This window comes from Cheilinus undulatus, linkage group 6 (genome assembly GCF_018320785.1).
Source record: "Cheilinus undulatus linkage group 6, ASM1832078v1, whole genome shotgun sequence".
Lineage (NCBI taxonomy): Eukaryota > Metazoa > Chordata > Actinopteri > Labriformes > Labridae > Cheilinus > Cheilinus undulatus.
In genome coordinates this window covers 134,054-157,883 of record NC_054870.1, presented here as the reverse complement: position 1 = coordinate 157,883, position 23,830 = coordinate 134,054, and the positions used below count along the sequence as shown (strand labels likewise).

General features: G+C 47.1%; 1 protein-coding gene across 1 annotated transcript in view; it reads right to left on the bottom strand.

Moving 5' to 3' along the window:
- rasgrp3 (RAS guanyl releasing protein 3 (calcium and DAG-regulated)) overlaps positions 1-23,830 on the bottom strand; it is a 123,647-nt gene that overhangs the window by 70,525 nt on the left and 29,292 nt on the right. The window contains exons 2-3 of the mRNA XM_041789572.1: positions 3,091-3,224; positions 942-1,044 (exon numbers count right to left, since the gene is read on the bottom strand). Coding sequence (XP_041645506.1) covers positions 942-1,044; positions 3,091-3,160 — 173 coding nt within the window. The 5' untranslated portion in view covers positions 3,161-3,224. The remainder of the gene's footprint in view (positions 1-941; positions 1,045-3,090; positions 3,225-23,830) is intronic.

Below are 23,830 nucleotides of genomic sequence, written 5' to 3'. Positions count from 1 at the left end.
CTAAAAGTCTGATCTACACCTGGATCAATACCACTGATCCTGCTGTAACTTAAAGTCTGATCTACACCTGGATCAATACCACTGATCCTGCTGTAACTTAAAGTCTGATCTACACCTGGATCAATACCACTGATCCTGCCAACATTGTTGCGTCTTTATTCTCTGGTTCACTAGAAGTGAGTTATTCATTATTTCCTGGTTGCTCACAGTTAAAAGCTCATTTTTCCTGTTACTACAGCAGTTTTTAAATACTTTAACATAAAGTGGTTCTTCATAAAACTGCATGTCTTGAAGTTCTCAGACGGTTTTACTTCCTGTCCACTTCCTGTCTTAAAGCTGCTCTCATTCTAACGATGACTCCTCCACAAGAACAGAGCATAAAACTAAATCTGATGAATTTCTCTTCACAGAATCAAAGTTTCTGATATAACTGATGACGACATTACAGCAGCTCTCCACAAAGCCCCCCCGTAGACAGTACACATGAGGCTGTTCTAGATGACAGCCTCCTCTACCTAACATTAAGCTCAGATCAAATTCCTATTAGCTGTCATGGCCCAGGCCTACCGGTTTCCCCAGTGTCCCCTCCGCCTGTGTTTCCTGTTTCCTGTCTCTCTGTTTGTTTCTGAGGTTAAATCCACAGTGGTCTTCACCCTCTTCTCCCAGTATCACCTCTCCTTGCCCCACTAAAGCTCTCATTCAGATAGTAACCTTTTACTATTGCATGTGTAATGTGATGTTAGAATCCATGTGTTAAAGCTGAGGTGAAATTCCCACAACACAATCAAATAATTGGATTTCTATAAAGGGAGAGAAAAATGCTCACGTCCACCAATACACAGTCTGAAACTGGAAGTATCAGGGTTAGGGTCAGCAGCCAGCAGTGTTGCTCTCATATATTGTTATAAAGCTTCCTGTAGGCTTTCTGTCAGAGAGGATATATGAGCAGGAGCTTTCCCGCCAGTTCAGAGGATGTAACATACCAGCGATGCATCATCAGGAGGCTGCGGGGAAGCAGGCTGGCCTGTAACTGCCCACTGTCATCTGTGAGGAGCACATTAAACACAAGGTCAGACCGGTGTGCATGAGGAGCAGTCTATCCATCTGATAAAGAACCTCTAAAGGTAATCAGTGTCATTCTGATACCAGATCAATTAAACATCCCCATACATGCTCTCCACAGGAGTGTAAGGTCCCTTATTTCAGGAGGTAAAAACTACGTGGTTTTCCTGAGCCCTCGCTCTCTGACTCTGGTTCTGGCACACAACCACAATCACCAGGAAGACTGCTGACTGGACAAATGTCCAGGAGACAATCACTCTCACCCTCCACATGAAGGCCAAACCCCAGCAGGTCACTGCTGACAGGGGAGGCTGCTGTCAGAGAACCTTGGCTTCAAACACCCCAGCAGGACCATGGACTGAGAGGCGCCATGACACCAGCAGAGCTGCAGGACTTTCATGAGAATGCAGCTCTGAAAAAGTCTTTATGAATGAAAATACTCCTCAGAAGGCTGACATTTCTGCTATACATTTTTAATTTGTGTTTGGTGATATGGATGTTTTAACCTCCTGGGTTTATTCAGCTCATTTTCATGCCTTTAAATGTCTCTGTGAATCCACAGGCTCTGTTTGCACTGATAAAGTCCTCTTAGGTCATCACAGGAGCACGGGTCCTTTATCCTTCATGTGATAATGCCAGTCAGGCCTTGATTAGTCTGGGCCAAGAGGTGGATGCAGTGGTTTAACACCAGTGTCCACCCTGTGAACATCCATGGATAAATGTGTGGTCTAACCTGATTTACTAACAGATGTTTGTCTGTTGTCCTGTCACTTCAATGCTGGCACGGAGCCACCAGCTGAAAATCAGAGAAAGACAACGTTTGGATCAACCCTGGTCAGACTCCACGGTCAGACATGAGAGAAAAGGTTGGCCTCACACCAGAGGAGTATTGACTGAACACTGGCACCAACCATCAGCTAATCTGTTGTTTAAAACATCAGTATTATCTCAGATTTCCTCAGACAACGATAGTGATGAAACCATCAAACTCATGCATTTTGTTAAATCTCTAGATTTTATTTCACGGCTTATTTTAGATGACCTTTTTACCCTGAAGCCCTCTTCAGCTCATAGCCATCATCTAATCTAATAAGTACGCCAAAGCAGAGCCTCCGATGTCCCGGTCTCAGTCTGCACCCCTCCGTTAGCACAGCGGAGCCCCCATGTCCCGGTCTCAGTCTGCACCCCTCCGTTAGCACAGCGGAGCCCCCATGTCCCGGTCTCAGTCTGCACCCCTCCGTTAGCACAGCGGAGCCCCCATGTCCCGGTCTCAGTCTGCACCCCTCCGTTAGCACAGCGGAGCCCCCATGTCCCGGTCTCAGTCTGCGCCCCCTCCGTTAGCACAGCGGAGCCCCCATGTCCCGGTCTCAGTCTGCGCCCCCTCTGTTAAGCCGGGTATACACTGTGTGATTTTTCTCTGATTCAGCCATGTTTTCTGAGTTGCCAGACTCACTGTGAAGCTGGGCCGACTTTCAGTCAAATCAGGCGTGGTTTGTCTTGCGGTGTACGGGGGGGTACGACAGCCGACCACAGCCCGACTTTGACCTGACGACCTGGAATGTGGCATGTTGATATTTTGTTTGTACGACTCCAGACACTTCACAGTGAGAGCAGAAACGTGAGCAGAACAAACAACTTTGTGGGATTGTTTTCCTTTGTTAACTGTCAGACAACGTCCTAAATTACCATGACAACAGTAGCAAATACTTTCTTGTGCACACCCGCTATGGTAGAGGAAATAAACCAGCAGGAAATACTCCTACCTGAATACAACTAGAAACACTTCACCCTCAGTGTGTGAGACATTTTAAAAAGGAAACTGTGTGTGTTTCCGTCACAGCCCGTCTCAACTTCAGTCTCAAGTGAGAGTACTCAGGTCGTGTGCCATGGTTGTGCGTCCTAAGCGATTCAGTCTTACAGTATGAGATGAAATTCTGCCACGACGGTTGTATTGTCAGCTTGAAATCGTACAGTGTACACCCGGCTTTAGGTAGAGAGTCCAGCCTCGATCGCCCTTCAGTCACTTACCAAAGGCTTGAATGCATTCACTCAATAGAGCATCAAGAGATGCTGCCTTTCCCAGGATAGATGTTCCCATCGTCAAGGACAGAGGTCAGAGGTCAGCACGTCTGCTCGCTGCTCCCCACCAATCAGAGTTTTCCCTAGAGAGACAAAGCAGAAGGTCAAGTAGGTTAAACTTTTGGATTAGCGATGGGTGGAGTAAATCTAGTCCAGACTTCCTCACAGTGCAGCTCCACATCATGGACTGAGCTGGGAAAGAAGAGCTGACACAGTTAGCTTGTATTTTTGTGGCCACTAGATTCAGATGATTTTTCATCTGAAATTTGTCTACATGCAGACACCCGACAACTCAGCCCAACCATGAGACCACACGCCGGTCATGACCATTTCACTGTGACGACTGGTGTGGTCAGACAGGATGTCAGAAGGAAAACAAACATGGAGGATGATTGAAATCCTCGACTGGCTGTTAGGCCTGTGCTCAAAAAATCAATACAGAAATCTATCGTCACATGCACTTTACAATTCCTATCCGGATTTGACAGAATAGATAGCTGTGAATGCTGTGATGGCAACCCCCACGGCAACAACCAAGCCAGCAGACAGCAGCGGACACTAAACTGCGAGATTCAGCACACGCCGCACTCAACCAAACAAGTTAGAGGAGGTCTTCATACTGGGTAACGTGGATCAGAGTGTCTGATTTACTGCTAGCAAGACTGAAAGCGCAGACACTGGATGATTTTGGGTTTCTTCAAAGACCAGAAAGTCAGACGTTGAGTTGTGCAAGATGTGCAATAAACAAGGTAAAACACTGCAGCGACACTAGTCTATTTAAACATGACATCAGGATGAATAACAGCAACAGCTAGGCTTGGTCAACTTACTCTCACCAGACCGAGGGTGTTTTCACACCTGAAAGTCCAGACCAAGGTCCAGAACAAGTCAAGACCAAGGTCCAGACCAAGTCAAAACCAAGGTCAAGACCAAGTCAAGACCAAGGTCCAGACCAAGGTCCAGAACAAGTCAAGACCAAGGTCCAGACCAAGTCAAGACCAAGGTCCAGACCAAGTCAAGACCAAGGTCCAGACTAAAGCCCTTTTCACACCGCCGCATGGCAACGCCCCTGAAAACCGCCTCCATGCCGGTGGAGCCCCCTGAAATGCCAAGCGTTTTCTAAAGCGGCTGCTGCCACCGTGGTGCCCACAAGTCCATCACAACTCCCCCTCCCCAAAAACATGTAGAGTACCTCACAATCTCTGTATATTAACATGTATAATGTACTACACACTATAAAACGGAGGGAAAATACGTTTCCGTCATCAAAAAATTCCCCCCTTGAAATACGTTTCAATGGTTGGTTCCACAGTTTTACATTGAGTTGAATTGAATATATATGTATACACACATTTTTACACTGTACAACTAAAATCACAATGCATTTAATGTATTGTTGACTGTGTATTTATATTTAAAATGAGCTTTAACTTGTCAGATTTTCTATGTATTGCATCCGTTTCCAGGAGTAGTTATTTACACTGTTCACTATAAATTTCGCACCCCTTTACTGTGAATAAATGAAATCAAAATGGATGTGTTTTTGAATGTGTATTTATATTTAGAACAGGCTATAAGTTATTAGATTTCTATATCATTGCATTTGTTTTCCAGGAGTAGTTGTTTACACTGCTCACACTGTCACTGGGTTTGCTGCAATACTACTTTTCAGAAGGAAAGAAAAATAACACTTTTGGAGGGAAAACAGTTTTCTTTTCAGCGATGGAAGAGGACAAGAAAGACTTGTTGTGTCTTGCTCTGATATACAACTGCAAAAAAAAAAAGAAAAAGAGAGGAAAAAAGAGAGTATGGGTACATAAACTTCTAAAAAATAGAGAGGAGCATGGGGAGTTCAGGTTGTTAATACAACAATTACAGGGTCATGAGGACAGGTTCAAGAACTACTTTAGGCTGTATCCATCCCAGTCTGACAGCCTCCTGCAAAGGCTTACCCCTTTAAATTATGAGGATGGACACCAACTACCGCAAAGCAATTTCACCCGAGGAGCACCTTGCTCACAATCTTGCTTGAGGTAAGAATTGTTTATCATGCATGCAGAAAGAATTGATTCTACAAATAATACTGGAGACAATATACTGTAGGAAACAGTACAATCATTTTTAATCAACATCGATAGTTAAATAGAACATCCTGTAAAAAACAGGTAGTGTAAAATGTGTTCATGGAACAGCGTATAGCAAACTGCCTAATATACACTAATTTACTTTCAGTGCAAATAAGATTTTTCACAGTGCCCTATAATTTATTTAAAGTAACATTTGTTTAAAAAGTGCAAATAACAGGCTTTTTCTTTGACAGCCCTCCATCCCCCCTCCTCCTTACCATGGACACCAACTACCGCCCTCACCCACCTCTCCTCTATCATCTCTTGATTCTACAAATAATACTGGAGACAATATACTGTAGGAAACAGTACAATCATTTTTAATCAACATCGATAGTTAAATAGAACATCCTGTAAAAAACAGGTAGTGTAAAATGTGTTCATGGAACAGCGTATAGCAAACTGCCTAATATACACTAATTTACTTTCAGTGCAAATAAGATTTTTCACAGTGCCCTATAATTTATTTAAAGTAACATTTGTTTAAAAAGTGCAAATAACAGGCTTTTTCTTTGACAGCATATAAGGGTGACATTGAGAAAAAAATAAAAAAAAAACTTTTTTGAAACTTTGAGAATAAACTCCTCTCCTCCTCTCCCTACCTACCTCTCTCCCTCTTTCCTACTCTCTACCTACCTCTCTCCCTCTCTCGCTCTCTCCCTACCTCTCTCCCTCTCTCCCCCTCTACCTACCTCTCTCCCTCTCTCCCCCTCTACCTACCTCTCTCCCTCTCCATACCTACCTCTCTCGCTCCCTACCTACCTCTCTCCCTCTCTCGCTCTCTCCCTACCTCTCTCCCTCTTTCCAACTCTCCCTACCTCTCTCCCTCTCTCCCCCTCTACCTACCTCTCTCCCTCTCCCCCTCTCTCTACCTACCTCTCTCCCTCTCTCCCTCTCCATACCTACCTCTCTCGCTCCCTACCTACCTCTCTCCCTCTCTCGCTTTCTCCCTACCTCTCTCCCTCTTTCCTACTCTACCTAGCTCTCTCCCTCTCTCTACCTACCTCTCTCCCTCTTTCCTACTCTCCCTACCTCTCTCCCTCCTTCCTACTCTCCCTACCTCTCTCCCTCTCTCCCTCTCCATACCTACCTCTCTCGCTCTCTCCCTACCTCTCTTCCTCTCCATACCTACCTCTCTCGCTCTCTCCCTACCTCTCTCCCTCTTTCCTACTCTCCCTACCTCTCTCCCTCTCTCCCCCTCTACCTACCTCTCTCCCTCTCTCCCCCTCTACCTACCTCTCTCCCTCTCTCCCCCTCTACCTACCTCTCTCCCTCTCTCCCCCTCTACCTACCTCTCTCCCTCTCCATACCTACCTCTCTCGCTCCTTACCTACCTCTCTCCCTCTCTTGCTCTCTCCCTACCGCTCTCCCTCTTTCCTACTCTCCCTACCTCTCTTCCTCTTTCCCCCTCTGCCTACCTCTCTCTCGCTCCCTACCTACCTCTCTCCCTCTCTCGCTCTCTCCCTACCTCTCTCCCTCTTTCCTACTCTCCCTACCTCTCTCCCTCTTTCCCTCTCTCTCCCTACCTCTCTCCCTCTTTCCTACTCTCCCTACCTCTCTCCCTCTCCCCCTCTCTCTACCTACCTCTCTCCCTCTTTCCTACTCTACCTAGCTCTCTCCCTCGCCCCCTCTCTCTACCTACCTCTCTCCCTCTCTCGCTCTCTACCTTTCTCCCCTCTACCTACCTCTCTCCCTCTTTCCTACTCTCCCTACCTCTCTCCCTCTCTCCCCTCTACCTACCTCTCTCCCTCTTTCCTACTCTACCTAGCTCTCTCCCTCTCCCCCTCTCTCTACCTACCTCTCTCCCTCTTTCCTACTCTATCTAGCTCTCCCCCTCTCTCTACCTACCTCTCTCCCTCTTTCCTACTCTACCTAGCTCTCTCCCTCTCCCCCTCTCTCTACCTACCTCTCTCCCTCTTTCCTACTCTACCCAGCTCTCTCCCTCTCCCCCTCTCTCTACCTACCTCTCTCCCTCTCTTGCTCTCTACCTCTCTCCCCCTCTACCTACCTCTCTCCCTCTCCATACCTACCTCTCTCGCTCCTTACCTACCTCTCTCCCTCTTTCCTACTCTCCCTACCTCTCTCCCTCTCTCCCCTTCTACCTACCTCTCTCCCTCTCTCCCCCTCTACCTACCTCTCTCCCTCTCCCCCTCTCTCTACCTACCTCTCTCCCTGGCTCCCCCTCTACCTACCTCTCTCCCTCTCTCCCTGGCTCCCCCTCTACTTACCTCTCTCCCTCTCTCCCTGGCTCCCCCTCTACCTACCTCTCTCCCTCTCCATACCTACCTCTCTCCCTATCTCTCCTCTCCTCTCTCTACCTACCTCTCCCCCTCTCTCTACCTACCTCTCTGTGCAAAGACAGGGCTTTCAAACACTGCCCAACATACAATAAATTTTATTTTTTAACAGAGAACAGTTCTTAAAATTTTGAAAAAAAAAAAAAAAAACAGTCAAATAACACTGCCCAACATAAAGTAAAAAATGTTAACTAGACCCTATATTCTAATTCATACAGAACCTGCAGTATTTTCATTCTGGCTTGTGCTGATTTCTGAGCACCAAGCCTCCTCAGAACTGGGAGGATGCTCAGCACAAAGTTGTCATGCTCATCCTTGGGCACAGGCTTGGCCTGAATTGCACTCAACACTTTTTCTTAGAAAGAGTCTTGGCCAGCTGCAGCATTCTTCCTCTTTGTAGGCCTTTCTGTGGGGCTTCTGGAGGCAGGTCTAGGGGTCTGGGAGTTCTCTGTCTCATTCCTTTCCTCTAGTTGTGTTTCCTCTGTCTGTGTGTCCTCGATCTGTGCATCATCCGTCTGTGTCTCCTCCATGTTGGATGAAGTAGCCCTGTCTTGAAGGTATGGCACCAGGAAGGACATGATGTGGAAATACTTCCAGCTGCTGCTCCACTCTTGGTGCTCCTCTGCTGTCTCATTTCCTTGCGGAACCTGTCCCTGAGATTTTTCCACTTCTTTTTCACCTCTGCTTCTGTCAGGATATAACATTTATTTCAGAATTAAATCATGTCACATTAATATAAATTTGTCTTTATACTAGTGTTTTCAAAATCAAACGTATCAATACAGCATTACTGAATATTTGAAATGGTTTCAATACTCAATTTTGGAAGTGTCAATACTCCAGGACTATTTGTGTTTTTCATTCTCCTTTCCAACATTAAGTTCATACAAGTACCACTGTAGTGCATTAAAAGTGAAGTAAATTAACTTAGATACTGTTTTGTTTACAACACAGTGCATAAGCCTTGTTATATTTCTCTTTTATGAAAAACCAAGCATTTTATGCCCCTAAAGTTGTGTCAGTTTTTCCCCCTGGTATCAATTATGGTATTCAATATTACTACTTAAGGCATTGTGTCCAAGATAGAAAGTCATATATCATGACATTACTGTTTTATACTGCTTCTAGGTTTCTGGCAACAGGAGACGCCTATACCACCATGGCCTACATCTACAGAGTCGGGGTGTCAACAGTTGGCAAAGTCGTGGCTGAAGTGGCTCAGGCTATCTGGGACTTGCTTGTGGATGAGCAGATGAGACCTCCCACCAATGCAGAATGGAGGGAGACAGCGGAAGGTTTTAGGAAGTGGAACTTCCCAAATTGCGTTGGTGCCATTGAAGGGAAACATGTTGTAATACAAGCTCCAGCATCATCTGGCTCCCTGTATTACAACTACAAACACAGTTTCTCCATCGTGCTGTTAGCGGTGGTTGATGCAGACTACCTCTTCAGGGTAGTGGATGTTGGGGGCTATGGGAGAAACAGGGATGGAGGAACACTAAACAACAGCAGATTTGGGAAGGCTCTCAGAGAGGGGAAACTGGACCTGCCAGCACACTCCCCTCTCCCACAAGCAGACCACCTAGGGCCTGTCCCTCATGTGTTTGTTGGTGATGCAGCATTTCCCCTTTGAACCGACCTGATGAGACCCCACCCTGGACGTAAACTGACGGAGAGACAGCAGGTGTTCAATTACCGCCTGTCAAGAGCAAGACGCACTGTGGAGAATGCTTTTGGGATCATGGCCTCCCAGTGGCGTTTCTACAGGCGGGTGCTTGGAGTCAAGCCTGAAAATGCCGAGACAGCTGTGAAGGCTACACTGGTGCTTCACAATCTGCTCCGCCGTGAGGCCACTATGAGAGACGCCACTTCAGCCAGCACGCCAACAGACCAGTCAAGTCCAGGAGGGGCTTTCTGGTGTCTACACAACACAGGGACACACAACTCAACACGGGCAGCCATGCAGGTCAGAGAGACTGACTGTTTCATCTCTGTGGCTGGAGAGGTTCACTGGCAAAACCAATGAAGTTGAATGAAAAATTTGTGTTTTGTGTGTTTTTTAAAAACTAGAAAGGACACACAATGTGCTCACCTGTATGTAGTTAGTCAGTTAACATAAAATCAAATACTTCTTTTGTTCTTGTTGCACTTTGTGAATAAATTGTTTTGTTATTAAAAAATATTGTCCATTAAACAATTTGTCTTTTCAAAGTGTGTTTTCTGGTCCACTTTCAGATGATTTATGATGAATACTATTAGTAGCACTTAAACAAAGATTAAAAGACTATCATAGATCATTTTGCATTCTGCACATGTTTCAGCATGTTGTTCTTGTTTTAGTGATGATTTACAACAACCGGATATTTTTAGATCATGTTATTCCTGCCTTGTTTACAGGACACCTTCTTGTCAACATTCAAATCTGTGCAGGAATGCAGTTGTTAGAATAGAGATTTCAAAGGTCCTGTAAAGTAAACACTAGGCACGTGTTACATTAGCTGCATACTGTAGCAAGAAAGAAACAAAACCAACCATTTCTGCCTCTTTGTGTTACTTACCTGTCATCCGTAGTTTTGTAGAAATGTTGTCCCATGCCCAGTTTTTCTGCTGGTTGTCCTTATATGAAGGTAGAGCCGTATTGTAAGGCACCATTATGAGCTCCTCCATTGTTTGCTTTGACTCGCAAACCCTGCTGTTTCCGGGTTCTCTCCCTCCTTCGATGTCATTGGCTGCTGAAAGGCGGCGGCCGCCAGAAAGTTCAACATGCCAGACTCCGAGCGGCAGGGCAAAATCTGTGTGCGTTCATGTGGGCGGCTACCGCTTCTGGGTCCTACCGCCGCCGTTAAAACCGCTTCCCGTCTGCCGTCCGTCCCCCATTAAAATAAATGGAGGCGGCGAGTTGCCGCGCGGTGGTGTGAAAAGGGCTTAAGGTCCAGACAGAGGTCCAGACCAAGGTCCAGACAAGGTCCAGACCGAGGTCCAAACCAAGGTCCAGACCAAGGTCCAGACAAGGTCCAGACTAAGGTCCAGACCAAGGTCCAGAACAAGGTCCAGACCGAGGTCCAGACTAAGGTCCAAACCAAGTCCAAACCAAGGTCCAGACCAAGGTCCAGACTAAGGTCCAAACCAAGGTCCAGACCAAGGTCCAGAACAAGGTCCAGACTAAGGTCCAAACCAAGTCCAAACCAAGGTCCAGACCAAGGTCTAGACCAAGGTCCAGAACGGTCCTGACTAAGGTCCAAACCAAGTCCAAACCAAGGTCCAGACCAAGGTCCAAACCAAGTCCAAATCAAGGTCCAAACCAAGGTCCAGAACAAGGTCCAAACCAAGTCCAAACCAAGGTCCAGACCAAGGTCCAGACTAAGGTCCAGACCAAGGTCCAGACCAAGGTCCAAACCAAGTCCAAACCAAGGTCCAGACCAAGGTCCAGACTAAGGTCCAAACCAAGTCCAAACCAAGGTCCAGACCAAGGTCCAAACCAAGTCCAAACCAAGGTCCAGACCAAGGTCCTGACCAAGGTCCAGACTAAGGTCCAGACCAAGGTCCAGACCAAGGTCCAGAACAAGGTCCAGACCAAGGTCCTGACTAAGGTCCAAACCAAGTCCAAACCAAGGTCCAGACCAAGGTCCAGTCCAAGGTCCAGACCAAGGTCCAGACTAAGGTCCAAACCAAGTCAAAACCAAGGTTTAGACCAAGGTCCAGACGAAAGTCCAGACCAAGGTCCAGAGTAAGGTCCAAACCAAGGTCCAGACCAAGGTCCAGACCAAGGTCCAGACCAAGGTCCAAACCAAGGTCCAAACCAAGGTCCTGACCAAGGTCCAGGCTAAGGTCCAAACCAAGGTCCAAACCAAGGTCCAGACCAAGGTCCGGACTAAGGTCCAGGCTAAGGTCCATCCAAGGTCCAGACCAAGGTCCAGACAAAGGTCCTAACCAAGGTCCAGACCAAGGTCCAGACTAAGGTCCAGACCAAGGTCCAGACCAAGGTCCAAACCAAGTCCAAACCAAGGTCCAGACCAAGGTCCAGACTAAGGTCCAAACCAAGTCCAAACCAAGGTCCAGACCAAGGTCCAAACCAAGTCCAAACCAAGGTCCAGACCAAGGTCCAAACCAAGTCCAAACCAAGGTCCAGACCAAGGTCCTGACTAAGGTCCAGACTAAGGTCCAGACCAAGGTCCAGACCAAGGTCCAGAACAAGGTCCAGACCAAGGTCCTGACTAAGGTCCAAACCAAGTCCAAACCAAGGTCCAGACCAAGGTCCAGTCCAAGGTCCAGACCAAGGTCCAGACTAAGGTCCAAACCAAGTCAAAACCAAGGTTTAGACCAAGGTCCAGACGAAAGTCCAGACCAAGGTCCAGAGTAAGGTCCAAACCAAGGTCCAGACCAAGGTCCAGACCAAGGTCCAGACCAAGGTCCAAACCAAGGTCCAAACCAAGTCAAAACCAAGGTTTAGACCAAGGTCCAGACGAAAGTCCAGACCAAGGTCCAGAGTAAGGTCCAAACCAAGGTCCAGACCAAGGTCCAGACGAAAGTCCAGACCAAGGTCCAGAGTAAGGTCCAAACCAAGGTCCAGACGAAAGTCCAGACCAAGGTCCAGAGTAAGGTCCAAACCAAGGTCCAGACTAAGGTCCAGACCAAGGTCCAGACCAAGGTCCAAACCAAGTCCAAACCAAGGTCCAGACCAAGGTCCAGACTAAGGTCCAAACCAAGTCCAAACCAAGGTCCAGACCAAGGTCCAAACCAAGTCCAAACCAAGGTCCAGACCAAGGTCCTGACTAAGGTCCAGACTAAGGTCCAGACCAAGGTCCAGACCAAGGTCCAGAACAAGGTCCAGACCAAGGTCCTGACTAAGGTCCAAACCAAGTCCAAACCAAGGTCCAGACCAAGGTCCAGTCCAAGGTCCAGACCAAGGTCCAGACCAAGGTCCAGACTAAGGTCCAAACCAAGTCAAAACCAAGGTTTAGACCAAGGTCCAGACGAAAGTCCAGACCAAGGTCCAGAGTAAGGTCCAGACCAAGGTCCAGACCAAGATCCAGACCAAGGTCCAGACCAAGGTCCAGACCAAGGTCCAAACCAAGTCCAAACCAAGGTCCAAACCAAGGTCCAGACCAAGGTCCAGACTAAGGTCCAAACCAACGTCCAGACCAAGGTCCAGAACAAGGTCCAGACCAAGGTCCGGACTAAGGTCCAAACCAACGTCCAGACCAAGGTCCAGAACAAGGTCCAGACCAAGGTCCGGACTAAGGTCCAAACCAAGTCCAAACCAAGGTTCAGACCAAGGTCCAGAACAAGGTCCAGACCAAGGTCCAGAACAAGGTCCAAACCAAGGTCTAGACCAAGGTCCAGGCTAAGGTCCAAACCAAGGTCCAAACCAAGGTCCAGACCAAGTCCAAACCAAGGTCTAGACCAAGGTCCAGGCTAAGGTCCAAACCAAGGTCCAAACCAAGGTCCAGACCAAGTTCCTGACTAAGGTCCAGGCTAAGGTCCAAACCAAGGTCCAAACCAAGGTCCAGACCAAGGTCCTGACCAAGGTCCAGACAAAGGTCCAAACCAAGGTCCAAACCAAGGTCCAGACCAAGGTCCAGACCAAGGTCCAGACCAAGGTCCAAACCAAGGTCCAGACCAAGGTCCAGACAAAGGTCCAAACCAAGGTCCAGACCAAGGTCTAGACCAAGGTCCAGACAAAGGTCCAAACCACGGTCCAGACCAAGGTCCATACTAAGATCCAGACCAAGGTCCAGACCAAGATCCAGACCAAGGTCCAGACCAAGGTCTAGACCAAGGTCCAGACAAAGGTCCAAACCACGGTCCAGACCAAGGTCCAGACTAAGGTCCAGACCAAGATCCAGACCAAGGTCCAGACCAAGGTCCAGACCAAGGTCTGTGTTTTTAAATTTGTATTATTTTCTATTGATAAACTGAGAGAATGGACTCTTTCTACTAAATTTCATTTTTTAGCAGTTTTTTCCCTGTCAAACACATTTTTTCGACATTTCCATCATTTCTTCTATTTTAAACCTTTTCAGCCACTTTTTCCGCTCATCTTGGCCTCTTCTAAACCATTTCTTGCCACTGTATGCCTAATGTTGCTGCTGTTGAACGGTTTTTGCCAATTTTAACCCTTTTAAATCATTTCTTGTGGCCATTTGATTGGCAATTGCTAATTTTTCATCACCTTTTGTGCCCATGTATGCAGCTTTTGAGACATTTTTACCATTACTGAACACAGGCTTCCTTTTTAAAGTTTATTTGCTTTAAAAAGGAAGCACTGATTTGATCAGAGTGGTTATTATTCAGGTAAAAATAAAATATGGTTATCACAGCTTAACATTCAAATGGGGCTGATCTGGATGGACCCCAGAATCTCAGCAGAAAACCTCCCTGAACCTTCAACATCAAACTAGTTTTGGGAAAAGCAGAAAGTGAAAGAGAAACCGGAAACCAAATTTGGAAAGAATCACTCACGGCTGGACCTGGTCAGCAAAACTCACTCCAGCTGTTCAGCTGTGCTAATGCTAGCAGGCCTCTCAGTAACTCGAACCTACAGCCCACAGAAACCACTGACGTGGTCGGACATACGGCCAGACTCTCAGCCCTTTACTCAACAAAACCCTCTGAATGGACTTTAAAGCCCTCTATTTATTGAAACTTGAATTTCATTTGATCGAAATAACTCAACTTAAACAATGTTGAATTCTGGATTTACTGATCCTTCTTTGTTCATTCATGTCTGAAGTGAACATTGTCCTCCTCGTTGGTCCTGGACTCGTTTTGTTGTGAAGAGAACTCCATTTTCTTTAAAAAAATTTAAAAAATAAAAAAAAGGTCAGAATTGTGACAGTTCGTTGCATTCACGTTAAAATTAAGAAGAGAATATTGTTATACTGGTAGTATTAAATTCTTTTCTGTCTGTTTTATAAAAGTTTAACTAAAAAACATCCATCCATCCATTTTCTATACATGTGTGATTCACCCTGGACTGGACTGGTCGCCAGCCAATCACAGGGTGACACATAGACAACCAGGAACCAGGCACACTCACGCTCACTGTTTATGTCACATTTCGTGACAGAAGCTGGGATGTCCAGTGATCACAGCCATCGCTGGATTACACAAACTCTAAGTCAGCATGGAAACCTGGTCAACATGGATTTAAAAGACAGTGGAAACCAGTAAGAGATAACACCATTTTATAGCGGCTATACTGGTAGTCACACATCATGGCGGCTCGCTCAACAAGTCAACACAGCGGACTGAGGTGTGACGTCATGTTGTAGAGCTCTACTGTTTCATGCACACCTAAACCAAAATCCTGTAGTGACGTAGCCACCATGCAGCTACCGCACACGCAGGCTTAACAGCTGTCACTGAAGGTCACCTCTGCAGGACGGGGGAAGTCAACTCCGCCCTCCTACACCAATGTCCATACTTATGGTCTCTACCACTGACGGAGGCAATCCTCCAGTTCACACTGCCCCTATCAGATATGTGCATGCTGCATCATGTTTCCATTCATGAGAACAAGCTCCGCCCACATGTACGACACAGGGCGAGAGGTTTCATTATTCACACCCGTTAAAGGATTTAAACTAGAACAAAAATATGAAGGTCAACACCCCCCCCCCCACCCGACGACCATCTCTACCCAACGACCATCTCTACCTAATGACCTATCCGAGGACATCTCTACCCAACGACCATCTCTACCTAATGACCACTCCGAGGACATCTCTACCTAACAACCATCTCTGAGGACATCTCTACCTAACGACCATCTCTGAGGACATCTCTACCTAACGACCAACTCTGAGGACATCTCTACCCAACGACCATCTCTACCTAATGACCACTCCGAGGACATCTCTACCCAACGACCATCTCTGAGGACATCTCTACCTAACGACCAACTCTGAGGACATCTCTACCCAACGACCATCTCTACCTAATGACCACTCCGAGGACATCTCTACCCAACGACCATCTCTGAGGACATCTCTACCCAACGACCATCTCTGAGGACATCTCTACCCAACGACCATCTCTATCTAATGACCACTCCGAGGACATCTCTACCTAACGACCATCTCTGAGGACATCTCTACCTAACGACCATCTCTGAGGACATCTCTACCTAATGACCATCTCTGAGGACATCTCTACCCAACGACCATCTCTGAGGACATCTCTACCCAGCGACCATCTCTGAGGACATCTCTACCTAACGACCATCTCTGAGGACATCTCTACCCAACGACCATCTCTGAGGACATCTCTACCCAACGACATTCTCTGAGGACATCTCTACCCAACGACCATCTCTGAGGACATCTCTACCCAACGACCATCTCTGAGGACATCTCTACCCAACGACCATCTCTACCTAATGACCACTCCGAGGACATCTCTACCTAACGACCATCTCTGAGGACATCTCTACCTAACAACCATCTCTGAGGACATCTACCTAACGACCATCTCTGAGGACATCTCTACCTAACAACCATCTCTGAGGACATCTCTACCTAACGACCATCTCTGAGGACATCTCTACCTAACGACCATCTCTGAGGACATCTCTACCTAACGACCATCTCCGAGGACATCTCTACCTAACAACCATCTCTGAGGACATCTACCTAACGACCATCTCTGAGGACATCTCTACCCAACGACCATCTCTGAGGACATCTCTACCCAACGACCATCTCTGAGGACATCTCTACCTAACGACCATCTCTGAGGACATCTCTACCTAACGACCATCTCTGAGGACATCTCTACCCAACGACCATCTCTGAGGACATCTCTACCCAACGACCATCTCTGAGGACATCTCTACCCAACGACCATCTCTGAGGACATCTCTACCTAACAACCATCTCTGAGGACATCTCTACCTAACGACCATCTCTGAGGACATCTCTACCTAACGACCATCTCTGAGGACATCTCTACCTAACGACCATCTCTGAGGACATCTCTACCCAGCGACCATCTCTGAGGACATCTCTACCCAACGACCATCTCCGAGGACATCTCTACCCAACGACCATCTCCGAGGACATCTCTACCCAACGACCATCTCTGAGGACATCTCTACCCAACGACCATCTCTGAGGACATCTCTACCCAACGACCATCTCTGAGGACATCTCTACCCAACGACCATCTCTACCTAATGACCACTCCGAGGACATCTCTACCTAACGACCATCTCTGAGGACATCTCTACCTAACAACCATCTCTGAGGACATCTCTACCTAACGACCATCTCTGAGGACATCTCTACCTAACAACCATCTCTGAGGAAATCTCTACCTAACAACCATCTCTGAGGACATCTCTACCTAACGACCATCTCCGAGGACATCTCTACCTAACAACCATCTCTGAGGACATCTCTACCTAACGACCATCTCTGAGGACATCTCTACCCAACGACCATCTCTGAGGACATCTCTACCCAATGACCATCTCTGAGGACATCTCTACCTAACGACCATCTCCGAGGACATCTCTACCTAACGACCATCTCTGAGGACATCTCTACCTAACGACCATCTCCGAGGACATCTCTACCTAACAACCATCTCTGAGGACATCTCTACCTAACGACCATCTCCGAGGACATCTCTACCTAACAACCATCTCTGAGGACATCTCTACCTAACGACCATCTCCGAGGACATCTCTACCTAACGACCATCTCCGAGGACATCTCTACCTAACGACCATCTCTGAGGACATCTCTACCTAACGACCATCTCCGAGGACATCTCTACCTAACGACCATCTCCGAGGACATCTCTACCTAACGACCATCTCTGAGGACATCTCTACCTAACGACCATCTCTGAGGACATCTCTACCTAACGACCATCTCTGAGGACATCTCTACCCAGCGACCATCTCTGAGGACATCTCTACCCAACGACCATCTCCGAGGACATCTCTACCCAACGACCATCTCTGAGGACATCTCTACCCAACGACCATCTCTGAGGACATCTCTACCCAACGACCATCTCTGAGGACATCTCTACCCAACGACCATCTCTGAGGACATCTCTACCCAACGACCATCTCTACCTAATGACCACTCCGAGGACATCTCTACCTAACGACCATCTCTGAGGACATCTCTACCTAACGACCATCTCTGAGGACATCTCTACCTAACGACCATCTCCGAGGACATCTCTACCTAACGACCATCTCCGAGGACATCTCTACCTAACGACCATCTCTGAGGACATCTCTACCTAACGACCATCTCTGAGGACATCTCTACCTAACGACCATCTCTGAGGACATCTCTACCCAGCGACCATCTCTGAGGACATCTCTACTCTCCGAGGACATCTCTACCCAACGACCATCTCTGAGGACATCTCTACCGACCATCTCTGAGGACATCTCTACCTAACGACCATCTCTGAGGACATCTCTACCTAACAACCATCTCTGAGGACATCTCTACCTAACAACCATCTCTGAGGACATCTCTACCTAACGACCATCTCCGAGGACATCTCTACCTAACAACCATCTCTGAGGACATCTCTACCTAACGACCATCTCTGAGGACATCTCTACCCAACGACCATCTCTGAGGACATCTCTACCTAACGACCATCTCTGAGGACATCTCTACCTAACAACCATCTCCGAGGACATCTCTACCTAACAACCATCTCTGAGGACATCTCTACCTAACGACCATCTCCGAGGACATCTCTACCTAACAACCATCTCTGAGGACATCTCTACCTAACGACCATCTCTGAGGACATCTCTACCCAACGACCATCTCTGAGGACATCTCTACCTAACGACCATCTCTGAGGACATCTCTACCTAACAACCATCTCTGAGGACATCTCTACCTAACGACCATCTCCGAGGACATCTCTACCTAACAACCATCTCTGAGGACATCTCTACCTAACGACCATCTCTGAGGACATCTCTACCCAACGACCATCTCTGAGGACATCTCTACCTAACGACCATCTCTGAGGACATCTCTACCTAACAACCATCTCTGAGGACATCTCTACCCAACGACCATCTCTGAGGACATCTCTACCCAACGACCATCTCTGAGGACATCTCTACCCAACGACCATCTCTGAGGACATCTCTACCTAACGACCATCTCCGAGGACATCTCTACCTAACGACCATCTCCGAGGACATCTCTACCTAACGACCATCTCTGAGGACATCTCTACCTAACGACCATCTCTGAGGACATCTCTACCTAACGACCATCTCTGAGGACATCTCTACCTAACGACCATCTCTGAGGACATCTCTACCCAACGACCATCTCTGAGGACATCTCTACCAAACGACCATCTCTGAGGACATCTCTACCCAACGACCATCTCTGAGGACATCTCTACCCAACGACCATCTCTGAGGACATCTCTACCCAACGACCATCTCTGAGGACATCTCTACCCAACGACCATCTCTACCTAATGACCACTCCGAGGACATCTCTACCTAACGACCATCTCTGAGGACATCTCTACCTAACGACCATCTCTGAGGACATCTCTACCTAACAACCATCTCTGAGGACATCTCTACCTAACGACCATCTCTGAGGACATCTCTACCTAACAACCATCTCTGAGGACATCTCTACCTAACAACCATCTCTGAGGACATCTCTACCTAACGACCATCTCCGAGGACATCTCTACCTAACAACCATCTCTGAGGACATCTCTACCTAACGACCATCTCTGAGGACATCTCTACCTAACAACCATCTCTGAGGACATCTCTACCTAACGACCATCTCTGAGGACATCTCTACCTAACGACCATCTCTGAGGACATCTCTACCCAACGACCATCTCTGAGGACATCTCTACCCAACGACCATCTCCGAGGACATCTCTACCCAACGACCATCTCTGAGGACATCTCTACCCAACGACCATCTCTACCTAATGACCACTCCGAGGACATCTCTACCTAACGACCATCTCTGACGACATCTCTACCTAACAACCATCTCTGAGGACATCTCTACCCAACGACCATCTCTGAGGACATCTCTACCCAACGACCATCTCTGAGGACATCTCTACCTAACAACCATCTCTGAGGACATCTCTACCTAACAACCATCTCTGAGGACATCTCTACCTAACGACCATCTCCGAGGACATCTCTACCTAACAACCATCTCTGAGGACATCTCTACCTAACGACCATCTCTGAGGACATCTCTACCTAACGACCATCTCTGAGGACATCTCTACCTAACAACCATCTCTGAGGACATCTCTACCTAACGACCATCTCTGAGGACATCTCTACCCAACGACCATCTCTGAGGACATCTCTACCCAACGACCATCTCTGAGGACATCTCTACCTAACGACCATCTCCGAGGACATCTCTACCTAACGACCATCTCCGAGGACATCTCTACCTAACGACCATCTCTGAGGACATCTCTACCTAACGACCATCTCTGAGGACATCTCTACCTAACAACCATCTCTGAGGACATCTCTACCTAACGACCATCTCTGAGGACATCTCTACCTAACAACCATCTCTGAGGACATCTCTACCTAACAACCATCTCTGAGGACATCTCTACCCAACGACCATCTCTGAGGACATCTCTACCCAACGACCATCTCTGAGGACATCTCTACCCAACGACCATCTCTACCTAATGACCACTCCGAGGACATCTCTACCTAACGACCATCTCTGAGGACATCTCTACCTAACAACCATCTCTGAGGACATCTACCTAACGACCATCTCTGAGGACATCTCTACCTAACGACCATCTCTGAGGACATCTCTACCTAACGACCATCTCCGAGGACATCTCTACCTAACGACCATCTCTGAGGACATCTCTACCCAACGACCATCTCTGAGGACATCTCTACCCAACGACCATCTCTGAGGACATCTCTACCCAACGACCATCTCTGAGGACATCTCTACCCAACGACCATCTCTGAGGACATCTCTACCCAACGACCATCTCTGAGGACATCTCTACCCAACGACCATCTCTGAGGACATCTCTACCCAACGACCATCTCTGAGGACATCTCTACCTAACGACCATCTCTGAGGACATCTCTACCTAACATCCTGAATACTTGATCCTTCTCAGGGTCCTGACCTTCGTGTTTTTGGACTGCAGGCATTCTTGAGTCCGATAGATCTCTTTCTATGGCCACATTCAAACCTCCGGCTTTCTTCATGTGTCTCAACACTGTGTGGGAGGAAGTCCACAGTGTCTCCACAGAAAACCCCAGAGCCACTTCATTTTACAGTCCACTACCCCAGAACTGCCACATCCATGGAGGCCCTGGAGGACAGAACCACTGTAGCTCCTACACAGCAAATTCTGCAGTGTTAAATCAACACTCAAAGAGTTAAATTTAACACTGTGTCCGGGTGTATTCGGTCCTTATCAGAATTGGTGTTAAATTAAGTCCTGCCCAGTGTTAAAATTTCAGAGTAAAATTAACTCAAAATTGAGTAAAAAATGAACACTGCTAACACTCTACAGTTTTAATAAAACTTAACACTACAGGTTAATCACCTCTGAGTGTAAAAATTACTCCAAGTTGTGTTGGTTATCTATTTTTCTGTAATAACAAATCAACTCTATGTCAGTGTTAATTCACCTGAGACCTATGGTAAGTGATAAACACTTACACTTGGTCACTCATGCAGCCCTGTTGCTTTACACACATATACTTTGCTGCCAATGGCAGGTAGTCCCTCACTCAGAAAAAAATTTCACTCATGGTGGAAAGTTTAAAAACTTAAAAATCTTCAACAATCCACCAGAAACATGAACTAAGGACTCCAAGTGAGGATTACTGTATAGGCATCATCTAAACATATCCAAACACAATCAACACATCTAAAACACATATGAAGACTCTGCATGAGGGCATCATGGGAAAATTATTCAAATTTTAAAATGAAAGTAGGCGGAGCTTACATCAGTTGACTCTACAGTGTTGATGGGATCAACACTGTCAAACAACTCTAACACTGAAGACCACTTAACTCAGGATGGAGTTGAACTTCAACATCATAGGCTCTAAAATGTCATGTCTTCAAACAAACCATTACGCTGGTTTAAATCCAAACACTCAGACCATTAGCACGGTTTAGTCACTCATACAGAGGAATCCTCTAGAACAGGAGTCCCCCAGGGCTCTGTCCTTGGCCCTCTTCTTTTGAGTTAGTGTTTGAATGAATTAGCACAGTCTGCAGGCGTTCAGCTGTATGCAGACGACACCGTCTTCTGAGTGTCTGGAGAGACCACATGGTCTCTTTACAGCTCTCTCCACAGCTGCTTGGTTTAGAACTCATGTCTAGGAGACCGGTCTGCTCTGGTCTGCCCGGTATACACCACAACCTTCTGCGTCATTTTCAGTCCTTATTTTTAAATAGTTCCACATTTTAAAAACAATCTCCTGCAGAGAGGTGATTTAGTGTGCCTTAATCTGTCTACAATAACCTGCACATTCACTGTTTTCATGCTGTGATCATGACCATGTGTGACGATTTTATCATGAGAGTAATTCATCACTAAATCTTCGTCCTCATCACCACTGTGGCTCAGGGTCAAATGTGCTGTTAATCAGTCTCATAACAAAGATATCTGCTGAGAATCCTTCAGACTCAGCTCCTGCAGCCTTTGATTGCTCAGGACTATTCTCATAAAGCGCAGCACTTCCTGCTTATGAGCGCAGCAGGATAAAGAAGAGCCTTTTCACAATATTTCTATTTTCTCCTTTTTCAGATGGATCTGCTTCCTGGGGGTGATTCCCACTATCTGTGTCAACCTTTACAGGGAGGCTTCCATCCTCCATCAGCTGATCATCGATGTGCAGCCGATGGAGGAGGAGAGTCTACAGGCTGGAGTTTCCATGTTCAGACTTTAAGAAGAAAGCTAAAGGCTAAAAGATTTAGCTCAAATTTGAAATGAAATTATTTTAGCAGATATCTTTGTCATAATGAGACTGATCTAGCGAGGCATCTTTGTGTTTGTAGCCGTTAAATTTCTCTGCCGTAGTACGGCGATGATGACGGTGATTATCCTGATGGTCCAGACACATGGAACCAGTGTGACTTGAATCAAACTGGCATAGATAGCCCTCTACACAGAATACATTCCCCCTCACATTTATCTGATGCAGCGTTCTTAGTCCAGCTGTGTGTGACTTCATCAGACGGCTTACTTCTACAGCAGCGGCTCGGTTCAGACCGCCGTGACGCTCCCACATGTACTGGCTGCAACCGTACTGCACATGTGTGTTTTCAGACAGTGTCGTTTCGCCCGTCAAGCTTGGACGGAGACGGGGGCCTTTTGAAAAGTTAAAAAAACTGGAGCCCATTTCTGAATTGTTCAGTTTGAAGGTCACCCGAAACGCCGTTATCGTCTAGACAGGCAGCCAAAACGCTGCAAAGGAACATCCAGTCCACTGAGCCAAGGAAGCACCACGCCCGACTTTTGAAACTCCTTTAGCTGAAGAGGTGTGAGCTTGACCAGCTGGCAGCATTCATGAGCCAAAACACTGAAGCTCAGAGAGAGGAGAAGACCTGGTCAAACATGCCGATGCCAAACAGGCCGGCTGCTTCTGTGAGGATGAGGGAAACCCTGAAGGACTGGCAGAAAACCTGACTGGAAGTCAGTCACAGGAAGTCTGCAGCTGTGCTTCACGGTCCACTGAACTCAGAACTTCATCTGAACACTTCGATGAACAGGAAGTCGAGTACACCTGTCCTCCATATGAGAACATCACAGAACGTTCTGACCACCTGTCCTCCATATGAGAACATCACAGAACGTTCTCACCACCTGTCCTCCATATGGGAACATCACAGAACGTTCTGACCACCTGTCCTCCATATGAGAACATCACAGAACGTTCTGACCACCTGTCCTCCATATGAGAACATCACAGAACGTTCTCACCACCTGTCCTCCATATGAGAACATCACAGAACGTTCTCACCACCTGTCCTCCATATGGGAACATCACAGAACGTTCTGACCACCTGTCCTCCATATGAGAACATCACAGAACGTTCTGACCACCTGTCCTCCATATGAGAACATCACAGAACGTTCTGACCACCTGTCCTCCATATGAGAACATCACAGAACGTTCTCACCACCTGTCCTCCATATGAGAACATCACAGAACGTTCTCACCACCTGTCCTCCATATGAGAACATCAGAGAACG